The sequence below is a fragment of the Nerophis ophidion genome, linkage group LG06, assembly GCF_033978795.1.
Source record: "Nerophis ophidion isolate RoL-2023_Sa linkage group LG06, RoL_Noph_v1.0, whole genome shotgun sequence".
NCBI lineage: Eukaryota > Metazoa > Chordata > Actinopteri > Syngnathiformes > Syngnathidae > Nerophis > Nerophis ophidion.
Window position 1 is genome coordinate 356,956 of NC_084616.1, and position 21,866 is coordinate 378,821.

Genomic DNA, 21,866 nt, shown 5'->3' on the forward strand with positions numbered 1-21,866 from the left:
AGCACAAGTGGGCGCTGGAGAACGTGGAGGAGGATCTAATGTGCAGAGACCTCAACTTTGGAACCTTCTTCAGCCAGGATATCAAGTCCACCATGTTCTAGAAGGTACCTGACGAGGTTCTCCTGCTGCTGCCAAATGTCTTTTTAATGTTGACGTGTGAGGTGTGGTCATGTGACCTCACACCAATAAATATATCCAAGATGAAAACAGGCTCGAATTCCTGGTTAAAACAATTGTCTTTTATTTGAAAAGTCTTATAAAATCTGATATTTGACAAAGAGGAAGACCAAAATCAAGTTTGCTCTGGTAGAAAAATAGTGTAGCAGCAGCTGTTTGGTCTGCATGAAGTATGAAAATAATCATTCAATAAATACCACAACAAGCCAAAATATACACAAGGGAAGTCTGCTGCTGCCTTTACCCACAATGCATTCTGCTGCCATTTGATGCCATCAATACTATTCTGACTTTGTGGGGACATGATGCTTTGAGGGGAATATTGACTACCATCTTGGACTCAACTGGACTTGGAAGACTTAGTCCTCCACAGCAGGGAGTCTAGTCCACCTTCTTCTCACAACTTCAAATGTAAAATGTCTGATACTTCTCACAGCACATGAAGGCCAGAGGAGAAACCATTACACTGTTCTTACTGTCAAATCTACAGCTGCTGCACAATTGTATGGAAACATGTTTGTTCTTGTTTAGACGACATGTGTTGCTGTTCCCGTTTAGACGTGTGCTGCTGTTCCCGTTTAGACGTGTGTTGCTGTTCCCGTTTAGACGACGTGTGCTGCTGTTCCCGTTTAGATAACGTGTTGTTCCCGTTTAGACGACATGTGTTGTTGTTCCCGTTTAGACGACGTGTGTTGTTGTTCCCGTTTAGACGACGTGTGTTGCTGTTCCCGTTTAGACGACGTGTGCTGCTGTTCCCGTTTAGACGACGTGTGCTGCTGTTCCCGTTTAGACGACGTGTGCTGCTGTTCCCGTTTAGACGACGTGTGCTGCTGTTCCCGTTTAGACGACGTGTGCTGCTGTTCCCGTTTAGACGACGTGTCTTGCTGTTCCCGTTTAGGCGACGTGTGCTGCTGTTCCCGTTTAGACGACGTGTGCTGCTGTTCCCGTTTAGACGACGTGTGCTGCTGTTCCCGTTTAGACGACGTGTGCTGCTGTTCCCGTTTAGACGACGTGTGCTGCTGTTCCCGTTTAGACGACGTGTGCTGCTGTTCCCGTTTAGACGACGTGTCTTGCTGTTCCCGTTTAGACGACGTGTCTTGCTGTTCCCGTTTAGGCGACGTGTGCTGCTGTTCCCGTTTAGACGACGTGTGCTGCTGTTCCCGTTTAGACGACGTGTGCTGCTGTTCCCGTTTAGACGACGTGTGCTGCTGTTCCCGTTTAGACGACGTGTGTTGCTGTTCCCGTTTAGACGACGTTTGCTGCTGTTCCCGTTTAGACGTTTGCTGCTGTTCCCGTTTAGACGGCGTTTGCTGCTGTTCCCGTTTAGACGGCGTTTGCTGCTGTTCCCGTTTAGACGGCGTTTGCTGCTGTTCCCGTTTAGACGACGTGTGTTGCTGTTCCCGTTTAGACGACGTGTGTTGCTGTTCCCGTTTAGACGACGTGTGCTGCTGTTCCCGTTTAGACGACGTTTGCTGCTGTTCCCGTTTAGACGACGTTTGCTGCTGTTCCCGTTTAGACGACGTTTGCTGCTGTTCCCGTTTAGACGACGTGTGTTGCTGTTCCCGTTTAGACGACGTGTGTTGCTGTTCCCGTTTAGACGACGTGTGCTGCTGTTCCCGTTTAGACGACGTTTGCTGCTGTTCCCGTTTAGACGACGTTTGCTGCTGTTCCCGTTTAGACGACGTGTGCTGCTGTTCCCGTTTAGACGACGTTTGCTGCTGTTCCCGTTTAGACGACGTTTGCTGCTGTTCCCGTTTAGACGACGTTTGCTGCTGTTCCCGTTTAGACGACGTGTGTTGCTGTTCCCGTTTAGACGACGTGTGTTGCTGTTCCCGTTTAGACGACGTGTGTTGCTGTTCCCGTTTAGACGACGTTTGCTGCTGTTCCCGTTTAGACGACGTGTGTTGCTGTTCCCGTTTAGACGACGTGTGCTGTTGTTCCCGTTTAAACGACATGTGTTGTTCCCGTTTAGACGACATGTGTTGTTGTTCCCGTTTAGACGACATGTGTTGTTGTTCCCGTTTAGACGACATGTGCTGCTGTTCCCGTTTAAACGACATGTGCTGTTGTTCCCGTTTAGACATGTGTTGTTGTTCCCGTTTAAAAGACATGTGTTGCTGTTCCCGTTTAAACGACATGTGTTGTTGTTCCCGTTTAGACGACATGTGTTGTTGTTCCCGTTTAGACATGTGTTGTTGTTCCCGTTTAGACGACATGTGTTGCTGTTCCCGTTTAAACGACATGTGTTGTTGTTCCCGTTTAGACGACATGTGTTGTTGTTCCCGTTTAGACGACATGTGCTGTTGTTCCCGTTTAGACGACATGTGTTGTTGTTCCCGTTTAGACGACATGTGTTGTTGTTCCCGTTTAGACGACATGTGTTGTTGTTCCCGTTTAGACATGTCTTTTAAACGGGAACAACAACACATGTCTAAACGGGAACAACAACACATGTCGTCTAAACGGGAACAACAACACATGTCGTTTAAACGGGAACAGCAACACATGTCGTCTAAACGGGAACAACAACACATGTCTAAACGGGAACAACAACACATGTCGTCTAAACGGGAACAACAACACATGTCGTCTAAACGGGAACAACAACACATGTCGTTTAAACGGGAACAACAACACATGTCTAAACGGGAACAACAACACATGTCGTCTAAACGGGAACAACAACACATGTCGTCTAAACGGGAACAACAACACATGTCGTCTAAACGGGAACAACAACACATGTCTAAACGGGAACAACAACACATGTCTAAACGGGAACAACAACACATGTCGTTTAAACGGGAACAACAACACATGTCGTCTAAACGGGAACAACAACACATGTCGTCTAAACGGGAACAGCAGCACATGTCGTCTAAACGGGAACAACAGCACATGTCGTCTAAACGGGAACAGCAGCACATGTCTTTCAAACGGGAACAACAACACATGTGCTGCTGTTCCCGTTTAGACGACATGTGCTGCTGTTCCCGTTTAGACGACATGTGCTGTTGTTCCCGTTTAGACGACATGTGCTGCTGTTCCCGTTTAGACGACATGTGTTGTTGTTCCCGTTTAGACATGTCTTTTAAACGGGAACAACAACACATGTCTAAACGGGAACAACAACACATGTCGTCTAAACGGGAACAACAACACATGTCGTTTAAACGGGAACAGCAACACATGTCGTCTAAACGGGAACAACAACACATGTCTAAACGGGAACAACAACACATGTCGTCTAAACGGGAACAACAACACATGTCGTCTAAACGGGAACAACAACACATGTCGTTTAAACGGGAACAACAACACATGTCTAAACGGGAACAACAACACATGTCGTCTAAACGGGAACAACAACACATGTCGTCTAAACGGGAACAACAACACATGTCTTTTAAACGGGAACAACAACACATGTCTAAACGGGAACAACAACACATGTCGTTTAAACGGGAACAACAACACATGTCGTCTAAACGGGAACAACAACACATGTCGTCTAAACGGGAACAGCAGCACATGTCGTCTAAACGGGAACAGCAGCACATGTCGTCTAAACGGGAACAACAGCACATGTCGTCTAAACGGGAACAGCAGCACATGTCTTTCAAACGGGAACAACAACACATGTGCTGCTGTTCCCGTTTAGACGACATGTGCTGCTGTTCCCGTTTAGACGACATGTGCTGCTGTTCCCGTTTAGACGACATGTGCTGCTGTTCCCGTTTAGACGACATGTGTTGTTGTTCCCGTTTAAACGACATGTGTTGTTGTTCCCGTTTAGACGACATGTGTTGTTGTTCCCGTTTAGACGACATGTGTTGTTGTTCCCGTTTAGACGACATGTGTTGTTGTTCCCGTTTAGACGACATGTGTTGTTGTTCCCGTTTAGACGACATGTGTTGTTGTTCCCGTTTAGACGACATGTGTTGTTGTTCCCGTTTAGACGACATGTGTTGTTGTTCCCGTTTAGACGACATGTGCTGCTGTTCCCGTTTAGACGACATGTGTTGTTGTTCCCGTTTAGACGACATGTGTTGGCAGCTCTCATCCAGACGTGTCAAAAGATAGTAGTAGTAAGACACTAACTGCACATTGAGGTCCTCCTGCTGACCTTGTCCTGGCATCACAACAGCTGTGTAGGACTAGATCTGAGTGCTCAAAGCTGACCAGTCCAGTTGAGACTTGAGATTGTAGTAAGGAGGTGACTAGTTGGGGAAGAAGACAAGCAGCAGCAGCAAATGGCACAGATTGGTGGAACGTCCAAAGAAAAGAAAAGTTGAGGAAATGAAAATGTCAGCCAAATCAAAGTGAACTTAAGCCCCTCCCCTTCAGTGTTGTACATTACAATAAAATAAAAGTCTTTTCACCACAAAGTTGGCACCTTTAGTCCGTTTCCATGGTGAGGGTGTTGGTGCCGTTGTCACTGCGCGGCGTGGCGTCAGCGGAGGAGGAGGCGGGGGCGGGGCTTGTGCTGGGGGCGGGCAGGGAAGGTTGCCTCATCTTGTCTTGTCGATGGTAGAACAGCACGTAGGCGGCGTTGGTCTAGGCAGCAACATGGAGGTCCGGAGGGGACTTCAGCTGGTTAGTGTGTGTGTGTGTGTGTGTGTGTGTGTGTGTGTGTCCTCACCATGATCTGGTCCTCTCTGGCGTACGTCACCTTGCTGTCATCAAAGTAGTACCACTGACCGTTGTCCTTGTTGCGTGCATAGCTGGTGTCTGCACACACACACACACACACACACACACACACACACACACACACACACACACACACACACACACACACACACACACACACACACACACACACACACACACACACACACACACACACACACACACACACACACACACACACACACACACACACACACACACACACACACACACACACACACACACACAACCACACACACACAACCACACACAACATGAGTCCAGTGGGGACTAAGGAGGACCTGGACTAGTCTTACAGTGTCCGTCTCGCAGTCCCCCATAGTGGTTGGACACAGCTATGAGGTCATAGCGGCTAGGTGGCTCCCCGCTGGACAAGTTCTTCCTCAGGAGACAAGTTGAGAAGTCCAAGTTCCTGCAGGACACAAGCAGTCAGAGTCCAGATCTCACACATTGTCATGAGGAAGGACATTTTGTCTGGGAAATAATCTTCTAAAAACTAAACAATCTGGAGAAACTAGCAAGATAAAGCTGGCAATAATCATACACACACAACACTTCCTCTCCTTCACAATAAGAGCGCTAACAAAATAAAGGCCTCAGAAGTTAGTTCCTGCTACATTTCCAGGATGATGACACTGTGATGTCAAATATTGGTCCAACATGTCCAAAAATGTCAGCTTTTCTGCATTTGATGTACGACCCAAACATGACACTCTGCTGTTTATTGTGAAAGTACAAGATAGATTTTCAAAAAATAAAAACTTATAAATGTAATGTTTTTGTTTATTTCAATTGCTGTTCTTATTTTACTTTTGTATTTGTTGCTGCCTAAAGTTCTTAGAAAAACCTTTTCAAAGTTGAATTTTTCTGCTACAATAAATGTCAAAAAAGCACATGAAACTCTATTAAGTTAGGGTGGACACTACTTTTGTCCCCACATCGTGTAAACAAACATGTCCCCACATCGTGTAAACAAACATGTCCCCACATCGTGTAAACAAACATGTCCCCACATCGTGTAAACAAACATGTCCCCACATCGTGTAAACAAACATGTCCCCACATCGTGTAAACAAACATGTCCCCACATCGTGTAAACAAACATGTCCCCACATCGTGTAAACAAACATGTCCCCACATCGTGTAAACAAACATGTCCCCACATCGTGTAAACAAACATGTCCCCACATCGTGTAAACAAACATGTCCCCACATCGTGTAAACAAACATGTCCCCACATCGTGTAAACAAACATGTCCCCACATCGTGTAAACAAACATGTCCCCACATCATGTAAACAAACATGTCCCCACATCGTGTAAACAAACATGTCCCCACATCGTGTAAACAAACATGCCCCCACATCGTGTAAACAAACATGCCCCCACATCGTGTAAACAAACATGCCCCCACATCGTGTAAACAAACATGCCCCCACATCGTGTAAACAAACATGTCACATCGTGTAAACAAACATGTCACATCGTGTAAACAAACATGTCCCCACATCGTGTAAACAAACATGTCCCCACATCGTGTAAACAAACATGTCCCCACATCGTGTAAACAAACATGTCCCCACATCGTGTAAACAAACATGTCCCCACATCGTGTAAACAAACATGTCCCCACATCGTGTAAACAAACATGTCCCCACATCGTGTAAACAAACATGTCCCCACATCGTGTAAACAAACATGTCCCCACATCGTGTAAACAAACATGTCCCCACATCGTGTAAACAAACATGTCCCCACATCGTGTAAACAAACATGTCCCCACATCGTGTAAACAAACATGTCCCCACATCGTGTAAACAAACATGTCCCCACATCGTGTAAACAAACATGTCCCCACATCGTGTAAACAAACATGTCCCCACAACGTGCAAACAAACATGTCCCCACATCGTGCAAACAAACATGTCCTCACATCGTGTAAACAAACATGTCCCCACATCGTGTAAAAAAACATGTCCTCACATCGTGTAAACAAACATGTCCCCACATCGTGTAAACAAACATGTCCCCACATCGTGTAAACAAACATGTCCCCACATCGTGTAAACAAACATGTCCTCACATCGTGTAAACAAACATGTCCTCACATCGTGTAAACAAACATGTCCTCACATCGTGTAAACAAACATGTCCTCACATCGTGTAAACAAACATGTCCTCACATCGTGTAAACAAACATGTCCTCACATCGTGTAAACAAACATGTCCTCACATCGTGTAAACAAACATGTCCTCACATCGTGTAAACAAACATGTCCTCACATCGTGTAAACAAACATGTCCTCACATCGTGTAAACAAACATGTCCTCACATCGTGTAAACAAACATGTCCCCACATCGTGTAAACATGTCCTCACATCGTGTAAACAAACATGTCCTCACATCGTGTAAACAAACATGAGGGGGGGGGGGGGGGGTCTCACCTGAGGGGGAAGTCCACAATGGTGTCCAGCTTCTCTCTGGTGAACTTGGTGTAGGAGAACCTCTTCAAGTGGATGATGAGGACCTCCGGCAGAGACCACAGGTCCAGTTTCTTGGTGGCCAGCTGGTGCTTCTTACACACAGGACAGTACCTGACACACACACACACACACACACACACACACACACACACACACACACACATTAGAAGGATGTGTCTCGCCATGTTGAGACATGAAGAAGGAGAAGTGACTGCTTCATTAGTGGTGACATCGTCAAAAAGGAGGACGTGTCGTTCTTAAAAGAGCTTCCCCTCTGGTCAACATATGAAATAACAAGTGTGTGGTAGATATTGAAATGCGCTCCCTTTGGCCCAAAATGTATTTTTTAAATAAATAAATATGTGGATAGAGACATACTGTAATAACTTCAAGTAAATAATGAAGATTAAAAACCAATTACAAACAAAATGCGTTGGTTTGGTCCGCCTTTGGCTGCTGCCCCCGAGACCCACGGCCGGATAAGCGTTAGAAGACGCCTTGGAGCCACTATTTCGAGAATTTAATGCATTGTGAAAGTAATGCAGTTGTATTGAAGTGAAAATATCAAACTTCCTGTTGATTTTTGCTAAAGTATGTTCATTATCAAAATGTAGGTCTAAGTGAGACCTACATAGTGTTTTTTGTTTCATGTCTCTCTGACATTCCTACCGGAAGTTATACAGTTTTGTCTGTGTTTTCTTCCTAGGAGCAGTTTGTCTGTGTTGTATTCCTAGGGGGGCGGTAGAGCGCAATTCTGAGTTTTGAGGTTAGGTTTTTTCATCAGATCGCAATTTTTGCCAGACCTGATGTGTGTGTCAAGTTTGGTGAGTTTAGAGCATTTTCAGGGGGTTAAATAACAGCTCAAAGAGGCAAAAAAGACATTTTTTAGGAGACTTTGCACAGGGGTTCTTTGAAGGCGCGTAAAATCAAAACCTGAGAACTTATCAAAACGCTGTTCTATACTTTTAATCAGAAGGGTTCAATCTCTCTCCCGTGCGAGTTTGAAGCCAAAACAACAAACGCACTCAGAGGACATAATGTTTGAAGAAAGGTGACCGGTTTTTACAAAACTTTTGTTTTGAAGGGGGGATTGCAAGCTTCCTGTTGATTTTTGTTGGGGGTTGTCAATCTATGAAATGTAGGTCTAAGCGAGACCTACATAGACGTTTTTTTTTCATGTCTCTCCGACATTCTTACCGGAAGTTACAAGCAATTTTGTCTGTTTTCTTACTAGGAGCAGTTTTTTCAGTGTTTTATTCAAAAATAGCGCTAGAGCGCAATTTTGAGTTTTGGGGTTTGGTTTTTTTCTCATTAGATCGCAATATTTGGCAGTCCTTATGTGTGTGCCAAGTTTGGTGACTTTTGAAGCATTTTAAAGGGGTCAAATTACAGCGCAAAGAGGCAAAAATAGCATTTTTTGCGCAAATTTTATTTTGAAGGGGTTCTTGCCAACTTCCTGTAGATTTTTGCTGAAAGAAGTGAGTGTATGAAAATTGGGTCTAAGTCAGACCTACATAGGAGTTTTTGTTTCATGTCGCTATGACATTCCTCACGGAAGTTACATGCAGTTTTGTCCGTAATTTTTTCCTAGAGCGCAATTTTCATTTTGGGGGATTGGTTGCTTAATATGTTGGGAAGGTTTGCTATAGCGACGTGTGTGTCAAATTTGGTGAGTTTTGAAGCATGTTAAGGGGGTCAAATTACAGCGCGTAGGTGCGGAATAATAATAAAACACAGCATACCCTAAAAATGAACTAAAAGTAGTCTTTTTCTAACAAAGTCACTTTTTTCTTATTAAATTGGGAACAATTGTTTCATGTTCTCTCTGTAATATTGCCATATTTTGTCATTAAATCATGACTTCATGTAAAATAATTGACTTTGTCATGCAAAATTTTAACATTTGCCCCCAAAAAATTCTGACTTTTATCACAATATTGTAAATTTTTTTTGGTTGTTGTTGAAAAATAGTCACATTTTTGGAGTAAAATTTTGCCAAGTAAAATGAGGATTTTTATGTGAGTGTGAATGTTGTCTGTGTTGGCCCTGCGATGAGGTGGCGACTTGTCCAGGGTGTACCCCGCCTTCCGCCCGATTGTAGCTGATAGGCGCCCGCCACCCCAAAAGGGAATAAGCGGTAGAAAATGGATGGATGGATTATAATATGGCCGACATTTTAAAGTTTTCTTATAAAATGCTGACTTTTGTCGACGACTCTTCATGAAATTGCCAACATTTTAGGCTTTTCTTCTAAAACTGACTTGGTGAGTAAAATTCCAACGTTGATCTTAATATTGCACAAATGTTCACAAATGTTAAAAGAGCTTCCCCTCTGGTCAACATATGAAATAACAAGTGTGTGGTAGATATTGAAATTTGCTCCCTTTGGCCCAAAATGTATTTTTTAAAGAAATAAATATGTGGATAGAGACAAACTGTAATAACTTCAAGTCAATAATGAAGATTAAAAACCAATTACAAACAAAAAAATGAACTAAAAGTAGTCTTTTTCTAACAAAGTCACTTTTTTCTTATTAAATTGGGAACTATTGTTTCATGTTCTCTCTGTAATATTGCCATATTTTCTCATAAAATCATGACTTCATGTAAAATAATTGACTTTGTCATGCAAAATTTTAACATTTGTCCCCCCCAAAAATTCTGACTTTTATCACAATATTGCCAATTTTTTTTGGTTGTTCTTGAAAAATAGTCACATTTTTGGAGTAAAATTTTGCCAAGTAAAATGAGGATTTTTATGTGAGTGTGAATGTTGTCTGTGTTGGCCCTGCGATGAGGTGGCCACTTGTCCAGGGTGTACCCCGCCTTCCGCCCGATTGTAGCTGAGATAGGCGCCCGCCACCCCAAGGGGAATAAGCGGTAGAAAATGGATGGATGGATTATAACATTGCCGACATTTTAAAGTTTTCTTATAAAATGCTGACTTTTGTCGACGACTCTTCATGAAATTGCCAACATTTTAGGCTTTTCTTATAAAACTGACTTGGTGAGTAAAATTCCAACTTTCATCTTAATATTGCACAAATGTTCACAAATGTTAAAAGAGCTTCCCCTCTGGTCAACATATGAAATAACAAGTGTGTGGTAGATATTGAAATGTGCTCCCTTTGGCCCAAAATGTATTTTTCAAAGAAATAAATATGTGGATAGAGACATACTGTAATAAATTCAAGTCAATAATGAAGATTAAAAACCAATTACAAACCAAAAAATGAACTAAAAGTAGTCTTTTTCTAACAAAGTCACTTTTTTCTTATTAAATTGGGAACAATTGTTTCATGTTCTCTCTGTAATATTGCCATATTTTCTCATAAAATCATGACTTCATGTAAAATAATTGACTTTGTCATGCAAAATGTTAACATTTTTCCCCCCCCAAAATTCTGACTTTTATCACAACATTGCCAATTTTTTTTGGTTGTTCTTGAAAAATAGTCACATTTTTGGAGTAAAATTTTGCCAAGTAAAATGAGGATTTTTATGTGAGTGTGAATGTTGTCTGTGTTGGCCCTGCGATGAGGTGGCGACTTGTCCAGGGTGTACCCCGCCTTCCGCCCGATTGTAGCTGAGATAGGCGCCCGCCACCCCAAAAAGGGAATAAACGGTAGAAAATGGATGGATGGATTATAATATTGCCGACATTTTAAAGTTTTCTTATAAAATGCTGACTTTTGTCGACGACTCTTCATGAAATTGCCAACATTTTAGGCTTTTCTTATAAAACTGACTTGGTGAGTAAAATTCCAACGTTGATCTTAATATTGCACAAATGTTCACAAATGTTAAAAGAGCTTCCCCTCTGGTCAACATATGAAATAACAAGTGTGTGGTAGATATTGAAATGCGCTCCCTTTGGCCCAAAATGTATTTTTCAAAGACATAAATATGTGGATAGAGACAAACTGTAATAACTTCAAGTCAATAATGAAGATTAAAAACCAATTACAAACCAAAAAATGAACTAAAAGTAGTCTTTTTCTAACAAAGTCACTTTTTTCTTCTTAAATTGGGAACAATTGTTTCATGTTCTCTCTGTAATATTGCCATATTTTCTCATAAAATCATGTAAAATAATTGACTTTGTCATGCAAAATGTTAACATTTGTCCCCCAAAAAATTCTGACTTATCACAATATTGCCAATTTTTTTTGGTTGTTCTTGAAAAATAGTCACATTTTTGGAGTAAAATTTTGCCAAGTAAAATGAGGATTTTTATGTGAGTGTGAATGTTGTCTGTGTTGGCCCTGCGATGAGGGGGCGACTTGTCCAGGGTGTACCCCGCCTTCCGCCCGATTGTAGCTGATAGGCGCCCGCCACCCCAAAAGGGAATAAGCGGTAGAAAATGGATGGAAAATGGATGTTTCATGTTCTCTCTGTAATATTGCCACATTTTCTCATAAAATCATGACTTCATGTAAAATAATTGACTTTGTCATGCAAAATTTTAACATTTGTCCCCCAAAAAATTCTGACTTTTATCACAATATTGCCAATTTTTTTTGGTTGTTGTTGAAAAATAGTCACATTTTTGGAGTAAAATTTTGCCAAGTAAAATGGCGACTTGTCCAGGGTGTACCCCGCCTTCCGCCTGATTGTAGCTGAGATAGGCGCCAGCGCCCCCCGCGACCCCGAAAGGGAATAAGCGGTAGGAAATGGATGGATGGATGGAAAATGAGGATTTTTATGTGAGTGTGAATGTTGTCTGTGTTGGCCCTGCGATGAGGTGGCGACTTGTCCGGGGTGTACCCCGCCTTCCGCCCGGTTGTAGCTGAGATAGGCGCCCGCCACCCCAAAAGGGGAATAAGCGGTAGAAAATGGATGGAAAATGGATGTTTCATGTTCTCTCTGTAATATTGCCACATTTTCTCATAAAATCATGACTTCATGTAAAATAATTGACTGTCATGCAAAATTTTAACATTTGCCCCCCAAAAATTCTGACTTTTATCACAATATTGCCAATTTTTTTGGGTTGTTGTTGAAAAATAGTCACATTTTTGGAGTAAAATTTTGCCAAGTAAAATGGCGACTTGTCCAGGGTGTACCCCGCCTTCCGCCCGATTGTAGCTGAGGTAGGCGCCAGCGCCCCCCGCGATCCCGAAAGGGAATACGCGGTAGGAAATGGATGGATGGATGGAAAATGAGGATTTTTATGTGAGTGTGAATGTTGTCTGTCTATCTGTGTTGGCCCTGCAATGAGGTGGCGACTTGTCCAGGGTGTACCCCGCCTTCCGCCTGATTGTAGCTGAGATAGGCGCCAGCGCCCCCCGCGACCCCGAAAGGGAATAAGCGGTAGGAAATGGATGGATGGATGGAAAATGAGGATTTTTATGTGAGTGTGAATGTTGTCTGTCTATCTGTGTTGGCCCTGCAATGAGGTGGCGACTTGTCCAGGGTGTACCCCGCCTTCCGCCTGATTGTAGCTGAGATAGGCGCCAGCGCCCCCCGCGACCCCGAAAGGGAATAAGCGGTAGGAAATGGATGGATGGATGGAAAATGAGGATTTTTATGTGAGTGTGAATGTTGTCTGTCTATCTGTGTTGGCCCTGCAATGAGGTGGCGACTTGTCCAGGGTGTACCCCGCCTTCCGCCTGATTGTAGCTGAGATAGGCGCCAGCGCCCCCCGCGACCCTGAAAGGGAATAAGCGGTAGGAAATGGATGGAAAATGAGGATTTTTATGTGAGTGTGAATGTTGTCTGTCTATCTGTGTTGGCCCTGCGATGAGGTGGCGACTTGTCCGGGGTGTACCCCGCCTTCCGCCCGATTGTAGCTGAGATAGGCGCCCGCGACCCCAAAAGGGGAATAAGCGGTAGAAAATGGATGGATGGATTATAATATTGCCGACATTTTAAAGTTTTCTTATAAAATGCTGACTTTTGTCGACGACTCTTCATGAAATTGCCAACATTTTAGGCTTTTCTTCTAAAACTGACTTGGTGAGTAAAATTCCAACGTTGATCTTAATATTGCACAAATGTTCACAAATGTTAAAAGAGCTTCCCCTCTGGTCAACATATGAAATAACAAGTGTGGTAGATATTGAAATGCGCTCCCTTTGGCCCAAAATGTATTTTTTAAAGAAATAAATACGTGGATAGAGACAAACTGTAATAACTTCAAGTCAATAATGAAGATTAAAAACCAATTACAAACAAAATGCTTTGGTTTGGTCCGCCTTTGGCTGCTGCCCCCGAGACCCACGGCCGGATATGCGCTAGAAGACGCCTTGGAGCCACTATTTTGAGAATCTAATGCATTGTGAAAGTAATGCAGTTGTTTTATTGAAGTGAAAATATCAAACTTCCTGTTGATTTTTGCTAAAGTATGTTAATTATCAAAATGTAGGTCTAAGTGAGACCTACATAGTGGATTATAATATGGCCGACATTTTAAAGTTTTCTTATAAAATGCTGACTTTTGTCGACGACTCTTCATGAAATTGCCAACATTTTAGGCTTTTCTTCTAAAACTGACTTGGTGAGTAAAATTCCAACTTTAATCTTAATATTGCACAAATGTTCACTTTTTTTCTTGTAACTTATTAGAATTCCGCCGACATTCTAACTTGTTCTTGTGAAATTCCAACTCGTTTTTTCAAACAAGCACAGTATGTATGTATATTCTTCTTTTTCTGCTCCTAAAGTGGTAGCCATGTTTCCCAAGAAGGAGTGTGTGTGTGTGTGTGTGTGTGTGTGTGTGTGTGTGTGTGTGTGTGTACCAGGGGTTCTCCTCCTCCAGGGTCTCCACGGTGGTGAAGAGCTGGATGCAGTCCTGCATGGGCACGGTGGTGAGCTGCAGAGGAACATCCATGCTGCTGTGCTTGAGGTACTTCTGCAGGTGAAGCAGGACATTGAGGCCATGACACCTTCACACCTTCACTGCAACACACACACCTCCGCCTCGTTCTCGTTGTAGAATCTCTTCTTCATGTCGGCGTCCCAGTCCAGCGCCACGTACGGCTGGGCTGCTCCCAGAAACAAAGACGCATGTTAGAAAGAGAGAAGGTGGCGTTTCTGCATTTGCTCCTAAAAAAATATCAGGACAAAAAAAAACAGATTTCAACATCTGTACAACCATAACCATAAGGACAAGTGATTGTGGCGGGAGTCTGCCTTCGCTGCCTTGTGTGAGCTCCAAGACTTGCAACATGGAAGGAAATAAGAACTTTAGTTGGAGGATCAGGTGTTTTTCCACCACCTATAAACTGTACACAAACGGTTTGAAGTGACAAATGTGCCATCCAAACAATACCCCGTTTGTTGACAAAAACATGCAGCCATGGAAGCACACTCAATCTATTTATTAAGCAGAGCTTCATAAATGTCTTATGCTGCTTAGGCTGCTGCCCCCGTGACCCGACTTCAGGTAAGCAGAAGAAGATGGATGTTAAGTCATAAAAGTACACAAACATCTTCACAGTGGATGTTCTCTGTACATGACAAAGATTCTTAAAAGTTTTGAAAATGTTACATTCTGGTGTAATTTCCACACATTTTATGTGGTTAAATTCTACAGTTTTATTCTATTTTTATTTTATTCTACAGTTTTATTCTGTCAAGTCAAGTCAAGTCAAGTCAGCTCCTTCATGCTGACTTTGCTGTCCTCTAATAAGAATCAATAGAAGAGAATCCAAAGTAAAGAGAAGTGTAAACATCACGTTTTCTAATTAATTATTGATCATCAATCATGAAGATGATGAGTGAGCAGCATGAACACATTAAAGTATTTCAAATAACTGTCAGGCTTTTTGTGTGCCTTTAGCGTGTTTTTGTGTGCCTTTAGCGTGTTAGCTGATGTCGCTAATCAACTGTCAATACAATCTAAAGACTTCTGGAGAGCCACTTAGTCATCATTCCAGGTTGGTGAGTGTTTGTCATCATGCACATTCATGTCGTCATCATGCACATTCATGTCGTCGTCATGCACATTCATGATGTCATGATGCACATTCATGATGTCATGATGCACATTCATGATGTCATGATGCACATTCATGATGTCATCATGCACATTCATGTCGTCATCATGCACATTCATGTCGTCGTCATGCACATTCATGATGTCATGATGCACATTCATGATGTCATGATGCACATTCATGATGTCATGATGCACATTCATGATGTCGTCATGCACATTCATGTCGTCGTCATGCACATTCATGTCGTCGTCATGCACATTCATGATGTCGTCATGCACATTCATGTCGCCATCATGCACATTCATGATGTCATGATGCACATTCATGATGTCATGATGCACATTCATGATGTCATGATGCACATTCATGATGTCGTCATGCACATTCATGTCGTCGTCATGCACATTCATGTCGTCGTCATGCACATTCATGTCGTCGTCATGCACATTCATGATGTCGTCATGCACATTCATGATGTCGTCATGCACATTCATGTCGCCATCATGCACATTCATGTCATGATTCACTTTCATGTCATCATGCACATTCATGATGTCGTCATGCACATTCATGTCATGCACATTCATGTCGCCATCATGCACATTCATGATGTCATGATGCACATTCATGATGTCATGATGCACATTCATGATGTCATGATGCACATTCATGATGTCGTCATGCACATTCATGTCGTCGTCATGCACATTCATGTCGTCGTCATGCACATTCATGTCGTCGTCATGCACATTCATGATGTCATGCACATTCATGATGTCGTCATGCACATTCATGTCGCCATCATGCACATTCATGATGTCATGATTCACTTTCATGTCATCATGCACATTCATGATGTCGTCATGCACATTCATGTCATGCACATTCATGTCGCCATCATGCACATTCATGATGTCGTGATGCACTTTCATGATGTCATCATGCACAATCATGTCATGATGCACATTCATGTCATGATGCACTTTCATGATGTCATGCACATTCATGTCGTCATCATGCACATTCATGTCATGATGCACTTTCATGATGTCATGCACATTCATGTCGTCATCATGCACATTCATGATGTCATGATGCACTTTCATGTCATCATGCACATTCATGTCATCATCATGCACATTCATGTCGTCATCATGCACATTCATGTCATCATCATGCACATTCATGTCGTCATGCACATTCATGTCATCGTCGTGCACATTCATGTCATCGTCATGCACATTCATGTCGTCATGCACATTCATGTCGTCATCATGCACATTCATGTCATGATGCACTTTCATGATGTCATGCACATTCATGTCGTCATGCACATTCATGTCATCATCATGCACATTCATGATGTCATGATGCACTTTCATGTCATCATGCACTTTCATGATGTCATGCACATTCATGTCATCATGCACATTCATGTCGCCATCATGCACATTCATGTCGCCATCATGCACATTCATGATGTCATCATGCACTTTCATGTCATCATGCACATTCATGTCGTCATCATGCACATTCATGTCATCATCATGCACATTCATGATGTCGTGATGCACTTTCATGATGTCATGCACAATCATGATGTCATGATGCACATTCATGTCACGATACACTTTCATGATGTCATGCACATTCATGTCATCATGCACATTCATGTCATGATGCACTTTCATGTCATGCACATTGATGTCATCATCATGCACATTCATGTCGTCATCATGCACTGTCATGATGCACTTTCATGTCATCATGCACATTCATGTCATCATGCACATTCATGATGTCATAATGCACATTCATGATGTCCTGATGCACATTCATGATGTCATGATGCACTTTCATGATGTCATGCACATTCATGTCGTCATCATGCACATGCATGATGTCATGATGCACATGCATGATGTCATGATGCACTTTCATGATGTCATCATGCACATTCATGTCATCATGCACATTCATGATGTCGTGATGCACTTTCATGATGTCATGATGTACATTCATGATGTCATGATGCACATTCATGATGTCATCATGCACTTTCATGATGTCATGCACATTCATGTCATCATGCACATTCATGTCGCCATCATGCACATTCATGATGTCATGATGCACTTTCATGTCATCATGCACATTCATGTCGTCATCATGCACATTCATGTCGTCATCATGCACATTCATGATGTCGTGATGCACTTTCATGATGTCATCATGCACAATCATGATGTCATGATGCACATTCATGTCATGATGCACTTTCATGATGTCATGCACATTCATGTCATCATGCACATTCATGTCATGATGCACTTTCATGATGTCATGCACATTCATGTCATCATCATGCACATTCATGTCGTCATCATGCACTGTCATGATGCACTTTCATGTCATCATGCACATTCATGTCGTCATGATGCACATTCATGATGTCCTGATGCACATTCATGATGTCCTGATGCACATTCATGATGTCCTGATGCACATTCATGATGTCATGATGCACATTCATGATGTCATGATGCACATTCTCCCTTCTTGTGAGGATTTCCTCTCCCGAGCTGCAGTGCACCCGATGCTGTGATTTACTAAGACTGTGTGTGTGCTGCACACCATGGAGACACTCATTTACTGCACATTCACCTCTTTTCAAACAAGCCGCAGACATGTACCACTTTTTATGGGTAATTTAGAAGCAGGCCTGCAGTGTCTGCACTGAAGCACAGCACAAAGCTGCACTCAAAACTTACACCTTTTTTTCATGTATTCATTATTTGAATACGATATATTCGGAATGCAGCTGGGATAGGCTCCAGCACCCCCAGAGGGACAAGCGGTAGAAAATAGATGGATGGATGGATGGATGTTTGTGAAAAAAACGAAGATTAAAAAATACTAAAGAACACCAAAACGCATCAATTGAATTTGTTTTAGTCAGCTCCTTAAGCCCTCTAGTTGATAAAAAATTATAAAATGATGTTGCTGAATAGACAACATGTCCAATATTGTGTTTGTTTCTGATCGTCCAAAATATCCTTGAGTTGGGGTAGTCACACAGGTGTGTTGTTGTGTGGGCAGGTGTTTGAGTTGGGGTACTCACACAGGTGTGTTGTTGTGTGGGCAGGTGTTTGAGTTGGTGTAGTCACACAGGTGTGTTGTTGTGTGGGCAGGTGTTTGAGTTGGGGTAGTCACACAGGTGTGTTGTTGTGTGGGCAGGTGTTTGAGTTGGGGTAGTCACACAGGTGTGTGGGCAGGTGATTGAGTTGGGGTAGTCACGCAGGTGTGTTGTTGTGTGGGCAGGTGTTTGAGTTGGGGTAGTCACACAGGTGTGTTATGTGGGCAGGTGTTTGAGTTGGGGTAGTCACACAGGTGTGCTGTTGTGTGGGCAGGTGTTTGAGTTGGGGTAGTCACACAGGTGTGTTGTTGTGTGGGCAGGTGTTTGAGTTGGGGTAGTCACACAGGTGTGTTATGTGGGCAGGTGTTTGAGTTGGGGTAGTCACACAGGTGTGCTGTTGTGTGGGCAGGTGTTTGAGTTGGGGTAGTCACACAGGTGTGTTGTTGTGTGGGCAGGTGTTTGAGTTGGGGTAGTCACGCAGGTGTGCTGTTATGTGGGCAGGTGTTTGAGTTGGGGTAGTCACACAGGTGTGCTGTTGTGTGGGCAGGTGTTTGAGTTGGGGTAGTCACACAGGTGTGCTGTTGTGTGGGCAGGTGTTTGAGTTGGGGTAGTCACACAGGTGTGTTGTTGTGTGGGCAGGTGTTTGAGTTGGGGTAGTCACGCAGGTGTGCTGTTATGTGGGCAGGTGTTTGAGTTGGGGTAGTCACACAGGTGTGCTGTTGTGTGGGCAGGTGTTTGAGTTGGGGTAGTCACACAGGTGTGCTGTTGTGTGGGCAGGTGTTTGAGTTGGGGTAGTCACACAGGTGTGTGGGCAGGTGTTTGAGTTGGGGTAGTCACACAGGTGTGTTGTGTGGGCAGGTGTTTGAGTTGGGGTAGTCACCCAGGTGTGCTGTTGTGTGGGCAGGTGTTTGAGTTGGGGTAGTCACACAGGTGTGTGGGCAGGTGTTTGAGTTAGGGTAGTCACACAGGTGTGTTGTTGTGTGGGCAGGTGTTTGAGTTGGGGTAGTCACACAGGTGTGCTGTTGTGTGGGCAGGTGTTTGAGTTGGGGTAGTCACACAGGTGTGTGGGCAGGTGTTTGAGTTAGGGTAGTCACACAGGTGTGCTGTTGTGTGGGCAGGTGTTTGAGTTAGGGTAGTCACACAGGTGTGTGGGCAGGTGTTTGAGTTGGGGTAGTCACACAGGTGTGTGGGCAGGTGTTTGAGTTAGGGTAGTCACACAGGTGTGTTGTTGTGTGGGCAGGTGTTTGAGTTGGGGTAGTCACACAGGTGTGCTGTTGTGTGGGCAGGTGTTTGAGTTGGGGTAGTCACACAGGTGTGTGGGCAGGTGTTTGAGTTAGGGTAGTCACACAGGTGTGTGGGCAGGTGTTTGAGTTGGGGTAGTCACACAGGTGTGTGGGCAGGTGTTTGAGTTGGGGTAGTCACACAGGTGTGTTGTGTGGGCAGGTGTTTGAGTTGGGGTAGTCACCCAGGTGTGCTGTTGTGTGGGCAGGTGTTTGAGTTGGGGTAGTCACACAGGTGTGTGGGCAGGTGTTTGAGTTAGGGTAGTCACACAGGTGTGTTGTTGTGTGGGCAGGTGTTTGAGTTGGGGTAGTCACACAGGTGTGCTGTTGTGTGGGCAGGTGTTTGAGTTGGGGTAGTCACACAGGTGTGTGGGCAGGTGTTTGAGTTAGGGTAGCCACACAGGTGTGTGGGCAGGTGTTTGAGTTGGGGTAGTCACACAGGTGTGTTGTTGTGTGGGTAGGTGTTTGAGTTGGGGTAGTCACACAGGTGTGCTGTTGTGTGGGCAGGTGGGGTCCTCCCCCAGGTGTGCTGTGGTGTGGGCAGGTGTTTGAGTTGGGGTAGTCACACAGGTGTGTGGGCAGGTGTTCGAGTTAGGGTAGTCACACAGGTGTGTTGTTGTGTGGGCAGGTGTTTGAGTCGGGGTAGTCACACAGGTGTGTTGTTGTGTGGGCAGGTGTTTGAGTTGGGGTAGTCACACAGGTGTGTTGTGGTGTGGGCAGGTGTTTGAGTTGAGGTAGTCACACAGGTGTGTGGGCAGGTGTTTGAGTTGGGGTAGTCACCCAGGTGTGTTGTTGTGTGGGCAGGTGTTTGAGTTGGGGTAGTCACACAGGTGTGTTGTGGTGTGGGCAGGTGTTTGAGTTGAGGTAGTCACACAGGTGTGTGGGCAGGTGTTTGAGTTGAGGTAGTCACACAGGTGTGTGGGCAGGTGTTTGAGTTGGGGTAGTCACACAGGTGTGTGGGCAGGTGTTTGAGTTGGGGTCCTCCCCCAGGTGTGCTGTTGTGTGGGCAGGTGTACTCACAGCTGAAGGACATGTCGGGGCCCATCTCTCTCTCCGTGCCGTTACAGTTGACCGCCTGGATGGTGAAGAGAGGTTTCTTCTTCTTCTTGGTCCTGGTCTTGGCTACTTCCTTGTTGGCAGGTGGGCTGGGTGGACACGCCTCCTCCTGCTTGCCGTCATCTTCAGCGGCGTCGCAGCGTGACGTCGGGGGTTCCGCCGCCTCGTCGCCGCTGGCCTCGCCGCGGGCGTGGATGTGGCCGAGGTCGCCGCTGCAGACGAGCTTGGTCGCGACGTTGTGGACGTCGCCCTCCGCCGGGGGGGCCCGCGGGTGCTCGGGGTGGAGCTCAGGGGGCGGAGCCACGTCCTCCCGGCGGTTGTTCCCCGGCCCGTCTGCACAGCACGCCTCCGTGCAGGAGGGCCCTGCCTGCGCCACGCCCTCCTGCTCCTCGTCTGGAACAACAACAGGAAGTGAGGTCATCACAGAGTCCCTCAAATGAGTCGTCATGAATCCTGACTTTGGTCACGTGATCCACATCAACAACACCCGGGGGTCTCCTGAGCCACGTCTTCGGTAAGAAAATATGAGCGCCAGAGACACTTTGAATTCCCAGCTGCCGTCGAAACTCTATAGACTGAGCCCACACTTCCTGTCTTCACAATAAAAGCCCTGCCGCATCCTGCCTGCGCTAACAAAATAAGAGTCTGAGAAAGCTGGTGCGCACAAGCTAGCAAGCGAAGAAGAAGTCTGGAAGATGGACAAACTTTTATGTGGTTTTGGACAGAAAGGAGGACTTTTGTTGTGGAGGTGATCATCACGACCGTCTGATCTGATCTGATTCCAGTCATCGCAAGTCAGCACCACTGCACCACCATGTTGCCACAAGTATTTGGACACCTGCCTCGACTCACCTATGAAGTTGAAGTGCAATACCATTCCTAGCCCACAGGGTGCAATAGGACCTTCTGCAGCTATTACAGCTTCAACTCTTCTGGGAAGGCTGTCCACAAGGTTGTGGAGTGTGTTTATATCTTCTGAGAAGGCTGTCCACAAGGTTGCAGAGTGTGTTTATATCTTCTGGGAAGGCTGTCCACAAGGTTGTGGAGTGTGTTTATACCTTCTAGGAAGGCTGTCCACAAGGTTGTGGAGTGTGTTTAT

At 44.4% G+C, this 21,866-nt stretch overlaps 2 protein-coding genes across 4 annotated transcripts in view; one reads left to right on the top strand and one right to left on the bottom strand.

Annotated features, from left to right (window-relative positions):
- Window positions 1-15,110, top strand: part of LOC133554021 (ER membrane protein complex subunit 3-like) — a 38,583-nt gene extending 23,473 nt beyond the window's left edge. For 2 of the 3 annotated variants that reach the window (XM_061902347.1, XM_061902348.1), the window contains exon 9: window positions 1-207. This exon is cut by the window's left edge and continues 28 nt beyond it. In XM_061902347.1, coding sequence (XP_061758331.1) covers window positions 1-101 — 101 coding nt within the window. In that variant the 3' untranslated portion in view covers window positions 102-207. Of the gene's footprint in view, window positions 208-14,095 lie in introns of those variants that run through there. The other variant, XM_061902349.1, reaches the window with a different exon arrangement.
- Window positions 4,061-21,866, bottom strand: part of LOC133554020 (ubiquitin carboxyl-terminal hydrolase 11-like) — a 67,756-nt gene continuing 49,950 nt past the window's right edge. Inside the window, exons 15-21 of the mRNA XM_061902346.1 lie at window positions 20,732-21,160; window positions 14,268-14,338; window positions 14,093-14,205; window positions 7,314-7,463; window positions 5,166-5,281; window positions 4,820-4,908; window positions 4,061-4,734 (exon numbers count right to left, since the gene is read on the bottom strand). Of these exons, the coding sequence (XP_061758330.1) occupies window positions 4,576-4,734; window positions 4,820-4,908; window positions 5,166-5,281; window positions 7,314-7,463; window positions 14,093-14,205; window positions 14,268-14,338; window positions 20,732-21,160 (1,127 nt within the window). The 3' untranslated portion in view covers window positions 4,061-4,575. The remainder of the gene's footprint in view (window positions 4,735-4,819; window positions 4,909-5,165; window positions 5,282-7,313; window positions 7,464-14,092; window positions 14,206-14,267; window positions 14,339-20,731; window positions 21,161-21,866) is intronic.